The 19,416-nt window shown below is 40.1% G+C and overlaps 1 protein-coding gene across 5 annotated transcripts in view; it reads right to left on the reverse strand.

Annotated features, from left to right (window-relative positions):
- The window catches only part of LOC116549684 (SH3 domain-binding glutamic acid-rich-like protein 2), a 152,758-nt gene that overhangs the window by 51,785 nt on the left and 81,557 nt on the right, over nucleotides 1-19,416 (reverse strand). For 3 of the 5 annotated variants that reach the window (XM_032275446.1, XM_032275445.1, XM_032275447.1), the window contains 2 exons: nucleotides 13,960-14,112; nucleotides 8,916-9,075 (listed from right to left, as the gene is read on the reverse strand). In XM_032275446.1, coding sequence (XP_032131337.1) covers nucleotides 8,916-9,075; nucleotides 13,960-14,060 — 261 coding nt within the window. In that variant the 5' untranslated portion in view covers nucleotides 14,061-14,112. Of the gene's footprint in view, nucleotides 1-8,320; nucleotides 8,730-8,915; nucleotides 9,076-13,959; nucleotides 14,113-19,416 lie in introns of those variants that run through there. The other 2 variants (XM_032275450.1, XM_032275449.1) reach the window with 1 other exon arrangement.

Below are 19,416 nucleotides of genomic sequence, written 5' to 3' on the forward strand. Positions count from 1 at the left end.
TTTTTGTTTGTTTGTTTGAAACAGGGTCTCACTTTGTCACTCAGGCTGGAGTGCAGTGGCCAATCTCACTGCATACTCGACCTCCCGAGGTGCAAGCACTCCTGGCTGCTTCAGTCCCCCAAGTAACTGGGACTACAGGCACATGTCATGATGCCCTGCTAATTTTTATATTTTTTGTGAAGTTGGGGTCTTGCCATGTTGCCCAGGCTGGTCTCGAGCTCCTGAGTGCAAGAGATCTGCTTGCCTCAGTCTCCCAAAGCTCAAAGATTACAGGTGTTAGCCACTGTACCTGGTCCAAAACAAAGTATTTTAAACTTTCATATATAATCATCAGTAAGTTATACTAATTTCTACTTTAGAAAATAGAAACATTCACTACAAATCTGGATTGTTTTTTTCTATTCTGTCACCCATTTCTAATTTGATAGAAAAAAACAATTCATTTAAGAACTTTTTACAAATCAAAGTTGAAAAATAACTAAGGAAGAAATATTATTTACTTAATATCTCACACTGCTTCCTGCTGTCTGCTTAGTTTTTCACCAATAGTTCTTTTCCTTTTCAATTTTTTTTTTTTTTTTTTTTTTTTTTGAGACGGAGTTTCACTCATGTTTCCCAGGCTGGAGTGCAATGGCGCGATCTCGGCTCACCGCAACCTCCGCCTCCTGGGTTCAGGCAATTCTCCTGCCTCAGCCTCCTGAGTAGCTGGGATTACAGGCACGCACCACCATGCCCAGCTAATTTTTTGTATTTTTAGTAGAGACGGGGTTTCACCATGTTGACCAGGATGGTCTCGATCTCTTGACCTCGTGATCCACCCGCCTCGGCCTCCCAACGTGCTGGGATTATAGGCTTGGGCCACCGCGCCCGGCCTTTCCTTTTCAATTTTTGATTTAAAAAATTGAAAAACAGAAAAAAACAAAACACACCATCTTACATAAGTCTTTCTACAATATGCAAACCACCTTATTCTTGATATTATACGTCAAAATTTAGTTTCCTCAACAATCAATGAAGTGAAAAGACAACCTACAGAATGGGAGAAAAGGTGCAAACTATGTGTCAACAGGGGATTAATATTCAGAATATACAAGGAACTCAAACAACAGCTACAAAATAAATAATCCAATTAAAATTGGGCAAGTGATCTAAATAGACAGCTCTCAAAAGAAGACGTACAAATGGACAACAAATAGATGAAAACATTCTTAACATCAGTAATCATCAGGAAAATGCAAATCAAAACTATAATGAGATTTCATCTCATCCCAGTTAGAAATACCATTATCAAAAAGACAATAAACAACAAATGCTGGCGAAGTTGCAGAGAAAGGGGAACTCATGTACTGCTGGTGGGAAGCAGTATATTAGTACAGCATTTATAGTGAACAGTATGGAAGTTTCTCAAAAAACTACAAATGGAACTACCATTTGGTCCAGCAATCCCACTACTGGGAATTTATCCAAAGGAAAAGAAATCAGTATTTCAAAAAGGTATCTGCATTCCCATTTTTACTACAGCACTATTCACAATAGCTAAGACATGGAATCAATCTAAGTGTTGAACAGACAAATAGATAATATGGTACAAAGAGACAATGGAATATTATTCAGCCATAAAATGAATAAAATCCTGTCACTTATAGCAACATGAATGCACCCAAGGACAGTACATTAAGTGAAATAAGCCAGGTACAGAAAGATAAATAAATGTTTTCAACTAGATAGGAGAAGTAAGTTCTAGCATTCTAAAGCATTGTAAGATATTTCCAGGTAGCTAGGAAATATTTTGAATGTTCCTAACACAAAAAAATAATATTTGAGGGGACTGATGAGACAGTTACCCTGATTTGACCACTATACATTACATATACAAAAATATCACTAGATACTCCATAAATATGTATAATTATGTGTCAACTAAAAAAACTTCTAATTCTTCTATTTTCTTAATAAAAAGTTTGTATGCTACTTATAATGGGTAAAAGAATATTTGCAGAATTTTAAGTGTCATTCCAGAATCTAAACCTTATCATGTTTCCTTCTAATAGCATATAATTTTAAAATGTTATCATATATGTTTTTCTGTGAATAACTGGATCAATGAGAATTTCAGGGAAATAAAACACCACCAATCTCTCTGCCCTCAAAGATATAGTGCTTAATAATCTCTATTTATTTTCTTAATTGTAAGTGAAATACATTTTGATTTTCTTTTCTCTTTTTTTTTTTTTTTTTTTTTTTTTGAGACAGAGTTTCACTCTTGTTGCCCAGCCTGGAGTGCAATGGTGTGATCGCAGCTCACTGCAATCTCCACCTCCAGAGTTTAAGCGATTCTCCCACCTCCGCCTCCCAAATAGCTGGAATTACAGGCACCTGCCACCATGCCCGCCTAATTTTATTTTTAGTAGGGACGGCATTTCACTAGGTTGGCCAAGCGTATCTCAAACTCCTGACCTCGTGATCCGCCCTCCTCAGCCTCCCAAAGTGGTAGGATTATAGGCGTGAGCCACCACACCTGGCCACATTTTGATTTTTGAATAAATTATTTTATCTTGGCTAAAAAGCATTTAGTTTCTTCAAACAGATTGAAATCCTTATTTAAAGTGTCCAAATACAAATGAGTAAACAGCTCCTAATTTCATAAAGGAGTCCATACCCTTGATTATATTTATAAGTTTAAATGTTACTGTAGAATGGATTAAAAGCACATCAAATTTGGGAAATACTAAAATGTACTAGAAAAACTGAGATTAGATCTTCGCTTGGAATATTAATAAATCCCATTTTCTAGCAAAAGACCTCATACATAGACTAGAGTTCCATATATTTCAACATCCGCTGCTACCTTTAAGTGTCAAGAAATGTGGCTCAGTCATTTCAATTAAATGAGAAAAACGCCAACAATTAGTCTTTTTCTTTCAACCCTCATGTTGCATGCTATTATGGGTTTAGTTGTGTCTCCCCCAAAAGATATTGAAGTCCTAACCCCCAGTACCTATGAATGTGACCTTGTTTGGAAATAGGATGCTTGCAGATAATCAAGTTAAGATGACATCATTAGGGTAGGCTCTACTCAGTATGACTGTGTCATTATGAAAACAGAACATTTGGGCACAAAGATAGATGCACAAAGGAAGAATGCCATATGAATGTGAAGGCAGAGATGAGGGTAATACATCTACAAGCCAAGAAATGCCAAAGATTGCCAGCAAACCACGAGAAACTAGTAGAAAGACATGGAAAAGACTCTCCCTCACAGCCCTCAGAAGGAAGCAATCCCACCAACTCCCTGATCTCAGGCTTCCAGCTTCCAGAATGTTGAGACAAATTTCTGTTATTTAAACACTCCAGTTTTTGGTATTGTGTTAATGACAGCCCTAGAGAACTAACATACAAACTTTCTCACCCTTACCTTCCATCACAACCACATCCTCTCCTTGGGCCCCCAGCTTACTCCTGCTTCTTATCATGTGAATGCTCCCAACTCTTCCCTAATCTCACTCCACAACCTCCTCTCCCAATGTCCTTCAGCCCTGTTTCTGTTCAGTAAGTACCACTGGCATTTTGGATAGGGCAGTTCTCTGTGTAGAGCTGTCCCACATACTGCAGGATGTCAAGTACCCCTGATACTCTCATTCCCCCAGGATGCTACAGAGTCCACAGGGAGAACTTCTGCTCTAATATCTCTAAAGCCATTTGCCCTCCAGGATTTGATTAAGGGTCCCACCACCTACTGAGTATGATCATATGATCTCAGTAAGCTCAGTTCACTTCAGTCTCTTCATCTGGAAAATGGGAATATATATTAAAAATTACCCTGCCATGTGTCAGTGAGGATCCAATGAACTAAAGATCCTAAAATGCCCAGGTATACTCTCATTAGCTCCATCTGTTACTGGAGTAACTTAGATATAAACACCCAGTCTATTCTACATGATCACATCCTGACTTTAAGTGCCTTAGAACTCTTTTCTGAGGTGCCCTTACACAGGGAAATCTCACTGAATACATTCACGGGGATGTAACACCTTACCTGGTAATTGTGTGTATAAAATAGTTATAAATCACCCAAAGAGGGAGGTATACATTTTTTACAGTTGTAAACAGCAAGACAACTCTGAGCATAGTTTCCATGTGTTCCCCTTCCATATTCACCCTCACTTTAAAGTTCTATCTATGTTTTTCAACTTTGCTTCCAATTCCTTTGCATCTTTTTGCTCCTAGTGTGATGGTGGCTATCCAACATTCTAGGATATACTGACATCTAGCTTGTTTCACCCTGCCCCATGGAAACATCTCCCAAGCCAGCATCAGTCCTTCACTCTCCTTGATTAAACAGTGTGCATCCCAAGTCTCCAAACAATGGAGACAGACAGCACTGATTTATGCCATAAGGGCAGGGTCCCTGTCTGTTCTGACCACCACATACACCTAGCACCTAACATCACCTAATACAGAGCCTGGGTAAGTAAGTTTTCAGTGATTGTCTGATGAGTACATGAATCATTCAAGGCATGAATGAATGCATTCAGGCATCAGGAATCTGGTTTCCTATGAAATCTCAGCTCTGCAATGACCGGACATAAATGGCCTCCGGGAAAGTCACTTAATCTCTACACCTAAATTTCCTTTTCTATAAAATTAGGTAGTTGGGCTTCACTAGAGATATCTTTAGGTTTCCCTTGAACTCTAACAGAGCCCAGGAACTTTAATGAGGAGTAAAAGACTTTATTCACTTTTTGATAAATGTTAGTCAAGGCAAGTAGGAAGGTAAAGATTCTTCTGAAATCACACGACCAGGGCTCCCCCACTGCCAGGCAGCTCCATGTTCCCTGAGAAACAAAAGGCTCTAGGCAGCAGAAAAGCTGCAGAAACTGAAGACATCTGTGAGATGCTAAGCACTACGGAGTTTGTTATCATGGGCTTCTTTCAGTCTTCTTTCAGGAGTCTACCCTGTCCTACCCAAAGCTCCCCCTTTCCAGCTTGAGCAAGTTGGGCTCAAGAACTTTCTCCCAGGCTCCAAATCTAACTCAATTCCTCTCCCTGCCAACTGCCTAAGGCTCCCACATGCATATTTTATTATTTCTGACACATTTCTTCTTTATCTGACATCCTGCGTTGCATCTCACTGTCTCCTATATTATTTCGATCTCTGGTAAGAATGTTCCTGCAAGAAGCATGTGTCCTTAGGTTATACTTTACTACCTTTACTAACTTATGTCCCACCTGTAAATTCCTTGGAGACACAGATCACACCCTCTATTCTTTGGCTTCCCAGAAGACCAAGGACAGAGCTGGGCAAACAGAAGACTCTTAGAAAATAATTGTTGAATAAATAAATGAAATAATTGACTGATTTCAATGTTTTTAAAGTAAAAAGTCTTATTAACATATTTCCTAGACAAAGTTACTAAGAATTCCCCTTTCAGGAATACATCCAGAAGAAATTAAATTATAAAATGACATTTCTATGAATATACTATTTTCTTAGAACTGAGAAAAACAATGTCCCTACAATACAATGTGAATAAACAGCAACCTGGTCAGTTGAGTAAGTAATCAGATTTTCAGGTAACTGTAGCATAATAATGTGGCATTGCTTTTGTTTCCTAGTAAAAGCTGGCTCCACCTGGAGCCAGGGAAGACAAAAGAGGAATATCTTTTGGTGTTAGCTATTCCATCTGTTGAAGCTGGAGAGCCTAGGGGGATCGGAAGAAGATAGGACGATTTTCTCTAAATAGATTGTTTAAATCTATTAATGATTGAAGTGGAGCATCTTTTTGGAAATCCCTGGGACTTACTTGGCTAAGTCTAATTCTGGTCACATTTCTTCCTTGGGGTTTAATAAACTTCAGCTAAAACCAAACTGACTCGAGAATCAAATTATTTGTTCTCCCATGCACTTGCTGGTCACAGTTGGGTACCAAATGAAACATTACCAACAGTCAACCCAATACTGCTGGAGGGAACATACCATGGCTATGCCACCAAAGCTTAATATAGCTTAATGCTACTGGCCCCATTAGCCTCGCCGGCCCAAGAATTGATCTAAACATCGTCATTAGTTCTTAGAAATAATTATTCTTGCATATGAACATAGCCTTAACATCACTAAAAGTATGGATATTACAGATAAACCGTGTACTGATATGAGAGATAAAACTACAATTGAGGAGACTTAATGAATAACTGTGTATTGGTAAAACACATAACTGAGGAGACTCAACAAACAAGGATTTTCTAAAACCTGAAAAGACTGGGTCTTCAAACAGCACCAACATTAATATAGGTAATTAGTGTTTATAGTCTGTAAGCATGTGGTAACTGCGCATGTCTTCTAGCTCAAATGAAACCATCTCAGAACACATGCTATGAGGTACACCATTGGGGGATCTGAGCCTTCACAGTAAAATGCCCAAGGAAAGAAATTCACTTTGAGACTAATAGATAAGTACATTGTTCAAGCAAAAGAAGCTGTTATAAGAATTCATCCACATTTACTCACCTGGCAAAGTCAAAATACTTTAAAGCTAGAGTGCAATTCTGAGTTATTCATAAAAATCCTTCATTTTACAGAAGAGAAACAGGTAGATATGAGGCACCTTACCCACGCTTACACCCTAAAACTTCAGGGCCCACACTAAAACTTAAGTCTCTTAATTTTAGCTCCATGTGCAAAACACAAAACATTACATTTAAAAGTTAAAAAGGCACACAGCAGGCAGGCAATAAATATTTGCTAATGGCACTGAAAAAACAAGGATGTGGAGTTCCCAAATTATCTCAATATATTACGTACTAATAAAATAAGCCAAGTCATTACCTCGACTTTGTCTGACTTGCTCAACGTAGTCTAGGCTTTATCTCTTATGGAAGGGATGATAAAAATCATCCCTTCCATAATTAATATAATGCTACAGGGAAAATTATTGAACCATGCAAGTCGGTGGTGAAACCAAGAGCTTTGTAGCACTCTTAGTAAGGAGTGCATCTGAATACATCTACCCTTGAAACAGTGCCAGTTTGCAAACACATCAAGTGTAGCTTCATAGGGGAAATCTACAAAAGGCAGGGATGACTAAGCAACCCAAATAGCTAGAAACGCCAGAAACTGTCGGAAGTCTGAAGACCCCAACATGCCCGCACATAAGGATAAGTTGGAATTTCCCATCTATTGTTTCTAGTGCAAATGGGGGTATGATCGTGTTAGTTTCTTTTTAAACAAAAAAACTTCAGTGGTTTACAAAGATTTTTCAAACAGTATTTTATTCTATCCTCCATTCCACCCACTTAATAAAGTTTGAGACAGTATGACTAAGCTACTGGGCAAGCAATTGGCCAGACCAAACTTTAAGCAATCTACAATGCACTTTTTGATGTTACTTGATCATATATGTCACCAAGGAGGCTCGTAAATCTACAGTTCAACTCTTGGTTAAGGAAAGGAGGTCTCAATAATCATGTAAAACACATGTGCTATGTGCCTTAGTGGGCTATCAAATACACTACCGAATTTTTCCTTAAAGTCTGACATCTCTACCTATTTAACTTTCCTTCCTTTAAAAAAAAAAAAAAAAATTCAAGAACATCCACCAAAGAGAATAACTAAAAATAATTAAATTTAAAAATCACAATTCATCCATCCCCAGGATAAAATTTACCACAGCATTACAGATGGAAAAAAAGAAAAAAGTGTGCATACACACACATTTTCATAAAGATGTAAAAATATTTATGGAACCCTAAGAAAAATAAAATGACAGTGAAAGCAAACCACCCTGGCACAACAGGACAAGCCTGGTTTACCATTCTCTTTGCGCAGGTATAAAATGCACTTGCTGGCGGGGAAGGGAGGACGAAGAGCAATTCCCACTTAAACTTGTTTTATTCAGGCCTAGGTTAACAAACCAAAGCGGCAAAAAAAAGTACCCGTGCAAAACATAACCAGCCTGAAGGTCCCAAACACGGAAGAAGTAAACGAGGGGAAGGGGCACCCCCGAAGCTCCTGAACAACCCGTTCCCCAAATTTCCACAACACACAACAGGAGCTGGGGGCTTCCCTCGGACTCCATTTTCAGGCCGCGTTGCTTGCCTCTCAGGCCACGCAGGGTGGGCATTTGGGTGAGGCCGGGGTCCCCCATCCACCTTTCCTCCCTGCCGTTTTCATTGTTGTCGGAGTGTGATGGATCACCTGCCGCGCGCGGGCTCCCGCGGGCAGACGCGCTGAGCTCCAGGACGCGCAGTGACGAGCGCCGCTCGCCTCCCGCAGAACCCGCGCCCAGGTACCCCAACCCCTGCCCGCCCCCACCGCGCTCACCGCCACGAAGCCTGAGGAGGAGGCGATGAACACGCGGATGACCATCCTCTCAGTGCGCCCAGAACAGAACCCTTGCCCCCCCGGCTCCGGGCTGGCGCGGACACAGAGATGAACCCGGCTCTGAGCCGCTGCCGCCGCCGGGCAAAGCACTACAGTCGGGGAAGTTCGCTGGGATCCGGCTGGCTCCCTCTCGCCCGGTGTGCAGATAAAAGCCCAGCGCCGCCCGGCCGCAGGCTGAAGGGAAAGGAGAGAGAGGAGGGAGGGAGCCGGCTGCGGGGCGTGATGGGAATTGTAGTTTGCGTCTCTCCCTGGAGCTGCTGGTGGACTGAGCTCAGCCAGCCCCCTCCTGACTGCGCTTCGATCCCGAACACGCGCAGGTGGCTGGAGGGGAGCCGCGGGCTGGGGAGAAGCTGTGAGCTGAGTTGGCAAGAATCCTGGCTTGACAAGGAAAAAGCAAACTAGGCAAAAGGGCTTGGTTCAAAGTCCAAGCTGGGGATCTGTATTCTGGTATACTGGTTTGGAGCATCCACACCCAGAAATGCAACAGCCACGATGGTGCAGCGGTCACACACCGCCTCAGCTGCTGCTGGCTTACCTGGCAAGCCCTAGCGACCTGAAGCAGGCGGGATCGGCGAGCCGGCTGCTCGGGAGGTGCGGGCGGTGGCCTTGGGCTCGCTTGTTTTTCCAGCAGCTCTGGAGATTGCAGAAAGGTGATTCTTTTGGGTAAATGAGAGGTCTTCTCTTGTCTGTAGACACTGAAAATTAGAAACCGAGATGGGAGCACAGCCGATATTATATTTTTCTTAGCAAAACTGTAATTGTAGTAGGATAAAATAAATTCCAAAAGAAATTGGAATCCTTCTATCAACACTGGAAATCAGGACCCCACCTGCCCCACCCCTATCCTACACAATGGCTTCGCCTCTGTGCACCTAATATTTATACTTCAGCCAAATCTGTGCCTTTTTCAGAACCGCTGCACATTCCAGCGCAGTTTCCCAGGAGGATGCTATTAAATAAAAAGCTTTTATATAGTTGCTAATGTTTAGGAATAGTTTTTTAGTAAATGCTTTCTGTTTGACAAAAGCTCAAGCCTCTCTCACAGTTTTGTTGAAAGGAACCAGTTTTCCCTGCTGTGCTGTATTTACTTTTTTCCTTTCAGCACGGGAGTTTAGCAGAGATCTGGGAACAATGTTAATTAAGTAAAAGTAAGAAATTAGATGATGAGGTCTCTGGCTCTTTGATAAATTTCTTGCACAAAGAGCAATCATTGTGAAGTACTTTTTACAGCACTAAATTATGAAATTAGTGCTCTAAATTCACAATTATGAGTATTTCAAGTTTATAACCTTTCCTTTTACTTATCTTAAGCCATTTCTGTAGTAGGAATCTTTTTAAATTTCCTTCAATAACAGAAGAGACAATCCTAATGGGACTTTCTTATTCGTGTTTAAAATTTTAAATAGAAATTTTGCTGTCTTTAGTATCTTTCAGCAAATGTACTTTAATTTTGCTACCATAAATGTGGAAATGTTTATAAAATAGAAAATAATTTCCTTAAAAGTAGATACCATATTTCCTATATAAATGCAAGTCTTTTAGGCTGGGCGCAGTGGCTCATGCCTGCAAATTACAGCACTTTGCGAGGCCGAAGCGAGCGAATCACCTGAAGTCAGGAGTTTGAGAACAGCCTGGCCAACATGGTGAAACCTCGTCTCTACTAAAGACACAAAAAATTAGCAAGGCATGATAGCATGTGCCTGTAATCTCAGCTACTCAGGAGGCTGAGGCAGGAGAATCACTTGAACCCGGGAGACAGAGGTTGCAGCGAGTCGAGATCACTCCACTGTACTCCAGCCTGGGCGACAGGGCAAGGCTCCGTCAAAAAAAAAAAAAAAAAAAAAAAGCAAAAGTAAATCTTTATAAAAGTCAGCATTTTCTTCAGTTTGGAACTATTCAGCTGTGAAGACATAGTTAAATTTAACTAATTGGAACCCAGAGCCTACTCTGAAAGGTACAAGAGTGGATAAAAAGTTGAACAAGTCATTTTCTCAGTCAGCAAAGCACCTACTGTCCAGGAAAAAAAAAGACAAATACAGAAATAGTGACAGAACAAGACACACTGCACCAATACGGTGTTGTATGGATGTAAAGGAAAAAGGTAGCCGTTACATAAGGTACTTTCAAGATGAGTAGAATTTCTGTCTGCAGATAGGGAGGATGCAGGGTGAGAATATTCACAGTGTGTGAGAACAGCAAGGAGTTGGTTTTCCTTCAGAAAGAAATATGAAGGGACTAGTAGAGAACAATGCTGAAAAAGTAGGTTTGAATGAATGCCAACAAAGGACTTTCACTGATTTATCTGTTCAGCTCTTGGGATTTTCTGGCATCTGATCCTAGAGACTGTAAGGGTCCCCAAAGCCCTGTACATACAGGAGGACCTAAATGCCTGACCACAGCTTATTGATCTAGGAGTGAGCACATAAGCCAAGCAAGACCAGGCAACATTTCTACCCTAAAGATTCAGAATTGGGACTGGGAAAACAAGAGAGCTTGAATTTGTGACATGGAAGTTCAGAGCTTCCAACATGAGAATCAGAAAAGCTGAAGAAGCTAGTCAGTAGGAAGAGAACAATAGAAAATTGTAACAAAGAGTTGGATATAATACCTCTGAGATTTAGGAAGAGTCCTAACAATAATCTAAGGGTCCTCAAACTGTGACCTGAATGTCAAATGCACGTGGCTGCCTGTTTTGTAAATAAAGTTTTACTGAAACACATTCCTCTTGATATTGTCTATGGTAGGCTGACAGAGGTCCTATGGCCCACAAAGCCTAATACATTTACATCTGGACTTTACAGAAAAAGTTTGCCTATCTCTGATCCTTTTAAACCTGTTCCTATATCTCTGCTCTTGAGGGCTGTGTAATATCTCTGTATCTATAAGTTCCTCATCTTGCTTAACTGACATGAAATGGATTTTGTTTCATGGAACCAAAAGTGCCCTGAGAAGTTCATAAGCATTGTGTGTACAAATGCATTCTGAGGAATAGAAGGATATACTCAGAACTATACTTCAAGAAGAATCCTTTATTTTTTCTACCCTGAATGAAAAGGTTCACCTTTAGACCTTATACGCAGGAGAAAATGTGTTAGCAATCCAGGAAAACAGCAAAGCCAGTATAGAGTTGAGACCCAGAGTTAGCAAACAAAGTGGAAGAGTAACTGAGAGCAAAATGCAATCTGAGATATAAGGTAGAGGTCCCAGATCAGCACCAGGTTATCAGACCACAGGGAGTATTAGATGCCAATCTGACAAATAAGGTCTAGAGATAAAATGGGTAGCCGAAACTGAAAGATAAGACTCAGAAAATTGAGCAGGTCATTAGGCTTGAAGGAAGTGGCTCCTGTGTTGCCTAGGACTTTATCCCCTTTACAAGTCCTGATGGACCATATAGCTAGAATGTTTCAAAGTAGGGGTTCTTGACCATTTTTTGTGTGTGGGAGTAAGAGGAGTGCCAAGGACCCTTTGTAGTCTGATGAAATCTATGGCGCATTCTCAAAAAAAAGTTCTAAATATGTAAAATTTGATATAAGATTACAAAGGAAACTATATTGTAAAACAATTATCAAAATATTAAAATTCTGTTATATTAATAAGTATGCTTCTTTATTAATATATTAAATATCAGGATCAAGTGCTGGATCAAATGGCCATCGTGATTTTGAAGTAGTAATGGGAAAAGATAAAATTTTGAGATACTTGCAATAATTGGAAAATATGAAAATGCCTGTGATTTTTATCGGTGACAAAGTCAGTGTTGCTGCTATTACAGTGGCTTATTAACTACATTCATAATTGAAGGAACTGGTTAATTTCTGTTAGAGTTTAGTGACAAGATAAAGATGTGATTTTTTTCTCCTTCAAGTCCATGAACCCCCAAAATTCTATCAAGTCCCTTTAGGCAGGGGGTGAGGGGAGATCCAAGAAGCCCAGGTTAAGAAATCATGATGTCTGAATGTATCTAAATCTACAGAAGCCTATTATTTTGCCTAAGAAGAAGATACCGAAAGAGACAAGAAGGAGCCATGAAGAGTCCCTTGGAGATCTCCTACATTTAAAAATTGGAAGAGCCGGGCACGGTGGCTCACGCCTGTAATCCCAGCACTTTGGGAGGCCGAGGAGGGTGGATCACGAGGTCAAGAGATGGAGACCATCCTGGTCAACATGGTGAAACCTGTCTCTACTAAAAATACAAAAAATTAGCTGGGCATGGTGGTGCGTGCCTATAATCCCAGCTACTCAGGAGGGTGAGGCAGGAGAATTGCTTGAACCCAGGAGGCAGAGGTTGCGGTGAGCCGAGATCGCGGCATTGCACTCCAGCCTGGGTGACAAGAGCAAAACTCTGTCTCAAAAAAAAAATTGGAAGGAGAACAAGGAATTAAAAATAGCAGAGGAGCAATCAGAATAGTACAAAACTGAAAGAGTATACTGTCACAGAAACCAAGAGAAGAATTTTAAGTTTCAATATGTAGAGACTATCTAAGAATGTTAGCCTGAAAGTCAAGAAAGATTATATTGAAAATAGAGACTTTTCTTGGCCAAATTTCATCACCTCCATATCCTCAAGTTTCTTGTCTATAAAATGAGTATAAATAATGGCTATCAATCAATATTCTAATGATAATTATCCTTAGGATATTTTTAAAGTTATGCTATATAGTGCCTGTCAACCCACAGCCCTTCTAAAGAAAACTCTCAGGCTACCTGGTCACAGATATTTAGAATATTTGGACCACATTTGCGTACTTCCCACGGTATGACCTATTGCAGCTTGAAAGTAATTTAAAACATATGTGACCAGGTTTGAAAATACATGCCAGTCCTTCAAATTCCTCTTTTAGGAATTTATAGTTAGAAAATTTAAAGACTAAGGCAGTTAGCAATAGAATAAAGAGGGATGAGGCTGGGATAGGGTTGGGATGACAGGTTTTAAGCATGTTGAGGCAATGAGAGGATTGAAATGAGTAAATAGATGAAGCTAGTCTGTGGCCCGGGGGAGTGGAGTCAGTATGTAGTGAGAAGCTGAGACACTAAAAGGAGGCTGACAGCTGTGTTGCTTCCAGTCTCGGTGGTTCATGAATCCAAGCCTTCCATGGCTCCCTCCCATGAGCTGACGTTTCATAATCCCTCTCCTTTATCTTGAGCTAGTTTAAGTGAGTCTATTTTCTAGCCAATTATTAAATCCTGACCAGAATACCCATGTAAAGCATGGTAGTAAGTCATGCTTTTTTAGGAGTCAGGCAGGTGACATTGATTAGAGAAGTGAGGAAGATCCAAGTGCACATATATTCACTTCGTGCAAAGGGTGGGCACCATGAGGACTGTAGCAAGCTGAACAGCACCTCTCATTTAGGTTTTCGTCTGAAGTATTCTGATTTTTGAATGTTCGCTCAATTTTTAAAAATTGAGCCCACTAAGCTCAGGTCTGCTCACTAAACTCACTATCTATAGGCACAGCCCTAAGGTCCTCCAGGTTTCTCTCCAGTGTAAAGCACTGAGCCCAGGGTTTGGCACCCAATAAATCCACAAAAAAGCATTAGTTATTATTATGGTAGTAGTTTATTATAATTACTGACCATTGTGAGAGCATGTCCAGTAGAGGGGTGGAGACAGAAGAAGCCAGACTGCACTGTCTTGAGGACTGGAACCTGATGAGGTAGTAGAGGCAATGATACATCCTTCATCTCTCCTCTTTGGAAGTTTGTTGGTAGAGGGAGAATGGGCAGAAGCTATAGAGGGAATCAGGGAACATAAATATCCTTCATTAAGGCTTATCTACAGATTAAAGAGTTGTTTTTAAACAGTTTAAAGTCTCAACTGTCCCAATTTTATTTTTATTTATTTACTTATTTAGAGACAGAGTGTTGGTATGTTGCCAAGGCTGCTCTTGAACTCCTGGCCTCAAGCGGTTCTCCTGCCTCAGCCTCCCAAAGTGCTAGGATTACAGGTGTTAGCCAGCACACCTGGCCCAGATTTTAAATTTAGAATGGAATTAAATCTGACTGATAATTTTATTCTGTTAGGACTGCCCTGTCCTTACAGATCTTAAACTAATATTATCTGGCTTCCCAAAGATTTAACTTTTTAAGGGACTTTACAGTTCCCACGCCATGCTTGTCACAATCCCTTTCCTATTCCAAGTGGTTGCTCCTTCAGAGCTGAGTCACCACCTTTGGCTGTTAGTGGGTGACAGATTTGTGGGAGAGGATGTTAAGGGAAGCGATAAGTCAGAGGGATTAAGGAATGGGGAGCCTTACCTGGATAAATGTCACAGCTATATGACGCTATATGACACCTGGCTTAACTTGCCAATACCTCATCTTCCTTACTTTCCTAGTTGTTGCGGGGCTTCATAGAGATGATGTAGGTACAGTGCTTTTTGACACCATGCCTGGCACATAGTTAAGACTCAATAAATGTTAGCTATTATTAATGCTGCAAAATAAATCAGGGAAGGGCCTGCATTTGCGCAAAGCATATAAACCCTACACATATTTGTTTCATGTGTGGGATTTTAACGTTCTAAATAACAAGTATCTGGTTTTGAATAAGCCTCTTTATACAGTGCCATGTTCAATTAAAGTACTTAACAAAATCTTTTTGGTGTTATTGAAGTTTAGATGCCATAATTAAGATAAAAAGAATATTCGTGAAATGAAGCAGCAATAAAGTCAAATAACACAGCTTGAATTTCATAAAAAGAGAATTTACTGCTTTATGTTGCTTCATCAGGCCAATTCTGTCTATTCTTGATCAAATAAAATCTTAATTAACAGGAACTATACTGACCAGTCCCTGAATGAAATGGAACTTTCAACATTCATGATTAAGGGAAGGAAGCAAATTGTGTGTATGTGTGTGTGTGTGTGTGTGTGTGTGTATTATATATGTATATATGTGTGTGTGTATATATATATATATTTAATAGAGACAGGGTCTTGCTGTGTTGCTCAGTTTGGAGTGCAGTGGTGCGATCATGGCTCACTGCAACCTTGACCTTTAGGGCTCAAGCAATACTCCCACCTCAGCTCCCTGAGTAGCTAGAACTACAAGCATGTGCCACCATACCTGGCTAATTTTTATTTATTTATTTATTTATTTATTTATTTTTTGTAGACACGGAGTCTATGTTGTTCAGGCTGCTCTGGAACCCTGGGCTTAAGCATTCCTCCCGTCTTGGCTTCCCAAAGTGCTGGGACTATAGGCATGGGCCATGGAGCCCAGCCTGGACATATTCTTGAATCATTTCACATTGAACTCAACCCATAGGGTTCTTTATCCTATCTGACAGGGAAAAAAAAAAACAAAAAAAAACTTTCATTTTCCCAGCACCTTATTTATTCCTATTGGAAAACTCAGCAAACGGAAAAGGAGATGAAAGGGAGGTGACTGGCACAGCCGCCATCCTGCAACTATAAAAAGGAGGCTTTGAGATCTGCTAGTAGGGTAACCACTGAATAAACCAAAGCCCCTTGTGTGCAGTTCATTTCTTGCAACTATATTCACTCAGTTTCTGCTAGATGCTATACTAGATGCTGGGGATTCAGCAGTAAATCAAACACAATCTCTACCTTCATAGAAATCATAGCCTAATTGGGGAAGATGATACTGAACATATTTTTATAAGTATGCTTAGTACATAAAGGAAAAGATCAGATATTGTTTTTTGTTCTTTATTTTTATTTTGTTTAATCTTGTAGGACTCTCCTAGTCATCTTTTTTTAGTTAACATATAGTATCTAATTCTAATGGCTAACATATATCATCTATGTATTAATCAAAAATATTAATTATAGATACTTTTATATGTTTGATTCATATAGAGATGATATATATTAACCATTAGAATACTATATATAGATATATATGATATACTATATATAGTATAGATGATATACATATGTTTTTCCAAGATTGCATTCCAGGTCAGGAGATGACAACACTATAACAAAGATTCGATGTTGATTATTGCTGAAATAGCTCTGGGCAATGCAAGTTACAGGGATTTCTAATACTCTACAGTTTGGTTTTGTTTGTTTTTTTTTTTGAGACGGAGTTTCGCTCTTGTTACCCAGGCTGGAGTGCAATGGCGCGATCTCGGCTCACCGCAACCTCCGCCTCCCAGGTTCAGGCAATTCTCCTGCCCCAGCCTCCTGAGTCGCTGGGATTACAGGCACGCACCACCATGCCCAGCTAATTTTTTGTATTTTTAGTAGAGATGGGGTTTCACCATGTTGACCAGGATGGTCTCGATCTCTTGACCTCGTGATCCACCCGCCTCGGCCTCCCACAGTGCTGGGATTACAGGCTTGAGCCACCGCGACCGGCCTACAGTTTGGTTTTATTAGTTCACTACTTTGTAAATTATTACCATATTACAATAAACAAAATTTGCATTTAGGTAACTGTTGAATTCAGAAACTATTATGATTCCTCATAAATATACTGCTAATGAGTTTACAGAATTCATTATAATTTCTCATTATGCTAGGCATAAAGGCCATTGAAAATAATTGCAATAGAGCAAGTATAAGAAAATGTTTACATATAGCTACAATTAGAGAAAATGGAAAAGTCAGGTTAAACAAAGTGTTATCATTTGTGTAGAAATTATTTTTATTCCTTTTCCTGTGATTTTGAAGAGCCTACTATTTAGTAGGCTCTTTAGTAGGAAATTATGAACATTTGCTTTTAGTGCTTTTTAATACCTTAAGCCACAAAGAGTTTGAAAAGAACAATGACATTTTCACCTTTAAATTTCTCAAATTTTTCCTGAAAGTAAAATCAGAGTTGAGAAAAACAGACACCTTAACATTAGCTTGCCACTTCTTTTCCTCATTTCTTTGTGTCCACCTCCAATCTAATTCATTCAAAGGCAACTCACATTGCAGATATCACTCGGCTCTATATTGCAATGAGAGTCTTTGGGTTTAAATAGCAGCTTTCAAGGGGAAAGCATTTTTGCGTTAAATTGAATTAGATTTAACACTGATGTCAGGGAATGACACTTTTCTATAAATTCAATTTACCCTACCCAGAAGCCCTTATCCGACCCAGGTATCATGAACTTTATGACAAAATGAAGCACTCAATAACAACATTTAGTCCTTCTCATGTTAATTGCCCCTGACTGTTACCATATATGTATTCTTTTTGAGGCAGAATCTCAGTTTATCACACAGACTGGAGTGCAGTGGCACAATCTCAGCTCACTAAAACCTCTGCTCCCCAGGTTCAAGCAGTTCTCCCACCTCAGGCTCCCCGGTAGCTGGGATTATAGGCATACACCACCATGCCCACCTAATTTTTGTATTTTTTAATAGAGATGATGTTTCACCATATTGGCCAGGCTGGTCTTGAATTTCGCCCACCTCTGCCTCCTCAAGTGGTGGAATTACAGGCATGGGCCACCACGCCCGGCAATCAGACATATTTTTAAATCTCATGAAGTTCTTCATGCCCAAAGAACAATGTAGTGAAATGCCTTATTTTACTTTAACCAGTTTACATTTGCCCAGAACACATAGCTTTTTCAAAGACCATTCTGCTCAATTCAGTTTATTTGTTGAACACTTGCTCTTTATCAGTAACTTATCAAACTTACTCTCTTCAGCAATTTGCATTTCTTTAAATTGTAAATAATTAATTTAAAAAACTCATTTCTCAAAACCAGAAAAATATTAATATGTCCTAGTAATTCCTAAAAGCCAATGACTTAAATAGCTATTCAATACAGGGACTATCAGTCAACTTTAATTTCATGTATGAAGTTTTTAATATATACTAGACACTGTACTAGATGCTGGAAATACGAAGATTAATCAAACAGAGAGGCGTGTGTTAGGGGATGGGGTGAAACAGTTTTAGGTAGCACAAACTGGAATCCTGGGTAGAGTCACAAAGGTCATGAGTGAGTGGTTGTGTGAGAACCACGCAAAGAGACATAGAATCTGGGGCCTTTGAAAAGAATCTTTGAGGTATGACTAAAGTTTACTTGCAATATGTATCATTATTATTCTGGTTAGATAGTAAAGTAGAATAAGTAATAGTTTAGGAAATTAAAAATGTCCTCAGTGCCTATTTTCTTACAATTGGCTACATTAACAGAGGCAAAATTGTTACTCTGTTAAAAGTAACAATTGTCTATGTAGTCAAGGTTGTGGGCGGAAGGTGCTGGAGGAAATGAATTGTGCAGCACTAAATAGCAGCCTATCAACCTAAAATGAAGACAGGCTTCCTGTTTCTAAAATCTGCTTCTGTTCCTATATTAATTGATATACATGCAGCTGCAATTTTGGCCAAATCTGACAAATTTCCAACAGCAATAGTGACATCTGATTCTTTCTTTCTTTTTTTTTTTTTTGAGACGAAGGTTTGCTCTTGTTGCCCAGGCTGGAGTGCAATGGCGCGATCTCCACTCACTGCAACCACTGCCTCCCGGGTTCAAGCGATTCTCCTGCCTCAGTCTCCCAAGTAGCTGGAATTACAGGCATCAGCCACCACACCAGGCTCATGTTTGTATATTTAGTAGAGACAGGGTTTCACCATGTTAACCAGGCTACTCTTGAACTTCTGACCTTAGGTGATCCACCGGCATCAGCCTCCCAAAGCGCTGGGATTATAGGTGTGGGCCACTGCACCCAGCCGACATTTGATTCTTTCACATAACAAGATGTGTGCAGGGAGGTTAAACCAGGTACATCAGTCTAACAATGTCCTCAAAGCCCACAACACTCCACTTTCCATTCTGCCACCTTCAGCATGATGCTCTTCCTTGGGTTTGTTACTATCTCATGGTTGCAAGGTGACTGCCACAACCCTCAAGTACCACATCTTCATATCATCATCCCAAATAGGAAGAAAGAAGAGGACAAGCAGAAAATATGGTTTTCTCTTATCAGAGAGGAAGAGCTTTCCCAGAAGTACTCCAGCAGCTAGGCTGGAGTGCAGTAGCACAATCTCGGCTCACTGCAACCTCCGCCTCCCGGGTTCAAGCAATTCTCCTGCCTCAGCCTCCTGAGTATCTGGGACTA

Source organism: Sapajus apella, unplaced genomic scaffold (assembly GCF_009761245.1).
Source record: "Sapajus apella isolate SASKATOON/1434 unplaced genomic scaffold, GSC_monkey_1.0 scaffold6, whole genome shotgun sequence".
In the NCBI taxonomy this organism is placed as follows: domain Eukaryota; kingdom Metazoa; phylum Chordata; class Mammalia; order Primates; family Cebidae; genus Sapajus; species Sapajus apella.